The sequence below is a fragment of the Penaeus japonicus genome, unplaced genomic scaffold (genome assembly GCF_977035675.1).
Source record: "Penaeus japonicus unplaced genomic scaffold, GWHDUDI00000001_assembly GWHDUDI00000003, whole genome shotgun sequence".
Classification (NCBI taxonomy): domain Eukaryota; kingdom Metazoa; phylum Arthropoda; class Malacostraca; order Decapoda; family Penaeidae; genus Penaeus; species Penaeus japonicus.
This window is the reverse complement of record NW_028234405.1, coordinates 19346647-19351646: the sequence shown is the minus strand read 5'-3', so window position 1 is coordinate 19351646 and position 5000 is coordinate 19346647. Positions and strand designations below refer to the sequence as shown.

Below are 5000 nucleotides of genomic sequence, written 5' to 3'. Positions count from 1 at the left end.
GTCCAATTCCCTAAGAAACCAGGTCATCCAATTCATCCGCGAGATAAGGATATCAAGGTCATTATGTAAGCATCTATGCCCCCAATGCATAGCACACATCTTTCATTCCACATACTTACAAGGCACGCGCTATCAAAATGCCCGACCTTGTCACCTAGACCCAGTGACCGTGACCCTTATCGTGTGGCCTCGCATGACCTACCTCTTTGATCTGCTCGACGAGGGCAGCAGTCTCGGGCGGCAGGCCCTCGGTGTCGACGTCAAACACTAGATGCTCGCGCTGTTGAAAGAGAAAAAAGACAAACGTTAATAAATGAAAAAAGGGAGAACGAAAAGGTAGACATTAATAAATGAATTTAAAGAATAAAAAGAAATATAAAATAAAAGACAAACGTTAATAAATGAAAACTCGTAGAAACAAAACAAAAACAAAAGACAGACGTTCATAGAAAAAACACACAAAGAGCGGCAAGTGAGGATGTTTGAATTACACACCGACAAACACGAACACTACAACCATGCAGGGAACTAGAGACAAAAGGATCTTTTCCTGCATTTTTTTATTTCTTTTGTGTTTCTCTTTCCTTCCGTAATACCACGCTCTTTCTCTAATGTATTTTTTCTGTCGTTTCTCCCTTTCATTTTCTTCGTTCTGTTTATCTCCTGCGTTTACATATTACAAATTGTTTTCTAGTATTGCTACTACCTCCCCCTCTTTCCTTTCCTACCTACCCTCATACCTCTCTTCCTTACCGCATTCCATTTCCATTCATGTCACTCTTAATCTCTCAATCTCCCGCTCTCCTTCTTTCCTCTCTCTCTCTCTCTCTCTCTCTCTCTCTCTCTCTCTCTCTCTCTCTCTCTCTCTCTCTCTCTCTCTCTCTCTATCTCTCTCTATCTCTATCTCTATCTCTATCTCTATCTCTATCTCTATCTCTATCTCTATCTCTATCTCTATCTCTATCTCTATCTCTATCTCTCTCTCTCTCTCTCTCTCTGCCTCTGCCTCTCCCTCTCCCTCTCCCTCTCCCTCTCCCTCTCCCTCTCCCACTCCCACTCTCACTCTCACTCTCACTCTCTCACTCTCACTCTCACTCTCACTCTCACTCCACTCCTCCCACTCACTCTCTCTCCCACTCTCACACTCCCACTCTCCTCACTCCTCACTCCACTCTCCCACTCACCCACTACCACTACCACTACCACTACCACTACCACTCCCACTCCCACTCCCACTCCCTCTCTCTCTCTCTCTCCTCCATTTCCGTGTCCCTCGCCTTATCTTTCTCTGCTACTTACCTTCACCTCACCCCCACCCCTACTCCTGGCGAGGATGAAGTGTTGCGCAAACAGCAAAGTATTTTTCTCCAACTTCACACCCAAGGACACATCAACTTGATTCTACTTCTCCCCTCACATGCGTATGTGCGAGGAAGAGGGGAACGAAGGGAGGGAGAGAGAGGGAGAGAGAGGGAGAGAAATGGAGAGGAGGAGGGGGAAGAGGGGAAAGATGGGAGGGAGGGAGAGGGAGAGGAGGGAAGAGGGGAAAGAAGGGAGGGAGGGAGGGAGAGGGCGAGGAAGCGGGGGAAGAAGGGAGGGAGGGAGAGGGCAGAGGAGCTTGGATTCCTAAAAGTGAGTGTTCTCGCTCGCCTCCTCCCGCCACCCTTTTCCGCTTAACCCTTTCTCACCCTTCACCCTGTTCAAGCCGGCGCTCTTTCTTCCGTCTCCCTCGGCAGCTGACGGGGATTGTTCTATATTGTCCTTTTATAATAGAAAAGAAGAATAAAGAGAAGAGAGATGAGACAGAGAAGGAGGAAAGGGGGAGAGGGGGAGCAGGAAAAAGAGGAGGGAGGGAAGGGGGGGTAGGAGGAAAAGAGAAGGACAAAAGGAGGAAAAAGAGGGAGGGAGGGAAGGGGGAGGGAACGGAGGAAAAGAGAAGGAAAAAAAGGAGGAAAAAGAGGAGGGAAGAAAAGTAGAGATGGAGAGGGTGATGGATAGATGGATAGATAGATAAATAGATATATAGATAGATTGATAGACATACAGATAGATAGATAGGGAAGGAGGGGGAGGGATGGAGGGAGGGAGGGAGAGAAAGACATGAAAGAATATCACCTTCGACGTGAATGCAACAAAGAGAGAGAGGGAAAAAAAGCGAATGACTTCCGTGGGGAAAAAAAACACGAAACAAAGGGACGACGAAATGCGCCCATAAAACACCTGAAGCTGATGCAGCGCCTCCTTCAGCATGACCCTTTCCCTCTCTTTCCGCGCCGCCGATCCATACGAGTGACCTCCCCCCCTTCCGAGTTATCCACGTGGGGTTAACGAAGGGACGCGCCGTGCAACATCCCGCCAACCTCCTCCAGATAGCCGGGAAATGGGAAGGAGAGGAGAGGAATAGGAGGAAGAGGAATAGGGGGAGGAATAGGAGGAGGGGGAGGGGGAGGAGGAGAGGGGAAGGGGAGGGGGAGGAGGAGAGGGGGAGGGGGAGGAGGAGGAGGAGGAGGAGGAGGGGAGGGGGAGGGGGAGGAGGGGGAGGAGGGGGGAGGAGGAGGGAGGAGGAGACGGAGGAGGAGGAGGGGGGGGAGGGGGAGACGTAGGGGGGAGGGGGGAAGGAGGAGGAGGAGAAGGAGGGAAAGAGGAGAAGGGAATGGGGAAGGGGAAAGGGAAGGAGAAAGGGAAGGGGAAGGGGAAGGGGAAGGGGAAGGGGAAGGGGAAGGGGAAGGGGAAGGGGAAGGGGAAGGGGAAGGGGAAGGGGAAGGGGAGAGGAGGGTCTGCGCTCGTTCCTTATGGTTATCTCCGTTCCGCTACCCTCGTGCCAACACACTTGCAACATCAATCCTCTCTTTCCTTCACTCTGATACTCCCCCCCCCCCTTTAACCTCCGCCTCTCTCTCTCTCTCTCTCTCTCTCTCTCTCTCTCTCTCTCTCTCTCTCTCTCTCTCTCTCTCTCTTATTCCCTTCCCCCTTCTATCTCACTCTTTCCCTCCCTCCCTATCTCCTCATGTGTTCCCTCTATCCATCTCTCCCTTTTTCTCTCTCATTCTTTCATTCACTCATTTAATCATTCCTTTATTCTCCCTCCCTCTCACCCTCATTTTTCATTCCTCCCATCCTCCCTCCTACCCTCTCATCCACCATCCCACCCACCCGCCCATCCCACCCTCCCTCCCTCCTCTCTCTATATCTTTCTATCCTGCCCTTTGTTCCAAATCCCACTCTCCGCGCCCTAATGTCTCCCCTCCGATCTAACCCTCAGGCTTTTACCATAAACTCGTCAAACTTTCATCGCGCGCATTGACAGATGACGCAATCTCCGGCATCACCCTCCATTTGTTTGGAATTTGCATTGTGGAATCGTGATTTGCATCTCGGTCTCTCTCTCTCTCTCTCTCTCTCTCTCTCTCTCTCTCTCTCTCTCTCTCTCTCTCTCTCTCTCTCTCTCTCTCTCTCTCTCTGTGTGTGTGTGTGTGTGTGTGTGTGTGTGTGTGTGTGTGTGTGTATGTGTGTGTGTGTGTGTGTGTGTGTGTGTGTGTGTGTGTGTGTGTGTGTGTGTGTGTGTGTGTGTGTGTGTGTGTGTGTGTGTGTGTGTCTGTCTTTCTGTCGGTCTGTCTATGTAATGTCTGTGTATGTGTATGAGTATAGTTATAAGTATTGTTTATGTGTGGGTATATGCATATGCATAAACATGTATTGTATCTGTATGTATATGTGCATAAATGGATACAGATGTGTATAAACAGAAATACAGATTTCTCTCCCGTGCAGCAGAGCTCATTCTCTCAATCATTCATGTTCCTTCCCTGGGTAAACCTGACAGAATCTCATTCATAATCCCAGCCTCGAGGAGACATGAAGAGAGGCTTCGCTTGTGCAATCTGCAACAAGCGGCTCCGTATACAGTGGATGGCTTCCCATCCACGGCACTTTGCACGCGACCCGCTGACACTGCAAGGCTCAAGCATATACACGGCCAGAGAACGGTGCCTTCGCTTGCAACTGGCTCGGACACGGCAGAGGCGGGGTCTCGCGGTATGCAAATGCATCGGTGCACTAGAGGTCAGTGCGACGGTGCGGCCAAGTGTTTATACCTCGGCTACGCGCTACGCAACGAATGGGAGCAATTACCTGGCAATCAGCCCTCATCATTGAAAGCTATGCGACATTTCACATCAGTGACTCACGTCACGCCAAAGCAGTTGTCGTGTTAGGGTCATGCCGTCTCCTTGACAGTCCACATGTCTTCGGACTGATCGGAATTGTAGTGAAATACGCTGAGAAAAAAACACACACACATCAATTCAAAGAACGCTTTCGGAAGTTCATTTCTAAAATGATCAAAGTAAGAAAGGGCCTGAGATGCATCAGGAAAGAGAAGAGCATTAAGTTTCCGCAACATATAAACACGCCAAAGCCAGCCCTTCAATGCCATTCTCTCTCTCCAGTGATGAGTCAGTCCCCATCCCTCTATCCTCATCCCTTTACCCCCTCCCAGGCCTCCCTCTCCCCGCCCACTTCGGTCTTGTTTACGAATCCCTTCTGTCGCCCTTTGTTTGTTTATTAACTAATTTACCTACTTATCCATTCATTTATTCATTGCTAATATTTTTTTTATAATCTATTCCTTTCCCATGCACTCCCCTGTTTGCACATGTGCTTAAAACCCCGCCTTCCTGATTACGTTTTCATTTCTCTTCCTCGTTTCACTGTTCACCATTTCCTCGAACTGAATACCATCCCAATAACTAATGTCTTTTATCCATCTTCTCCCTTTCGTTCTTTTCATTTCATATCTGCAACGTGCCACTGCCCGGTCGAACGCGTTCAAAATTGCATAAGTCCGGCCATGCACCGCGCCTCGAAACGTGGACGTAATGCAACTCTAGCTGCCACTTCAAGAGGAAGTTTTTGTGCAAACTGTCAGTGTTTTTTCATTTTCTTTTGTGTGCGTTTTTATTCACTTTTATACTTCTTTCTTTATTTGTTTTTTTGTATCT

The 5000-nt window shown here is 49.0% G+C and overlaps 1 protein-coding gene across 5 annotated transcripts in view; it reads right to left on the bottom strand.

Annotated features, from left to right (window-relative positions):
• Positions 1-5000, bottom strand: part of LOC122247135 (uncharacterized) — a 194430-nt gene that overhangs the window by 39223 nt on the left and 150207 nt on the right. For all 5 annotated transcript variants that reach the window (XM_086530805.1, XM_086530811.1, XM_086530780.1 and 2 more), the window contains exon 3: positions 203-280. In XM_086530805.1, the coding sequence (XP_086386931.1) occupies positions 203-280 (78 nt within the window). The remainder of the gene's footprint in view (positions 1-202; positions 281-5000) is intronic.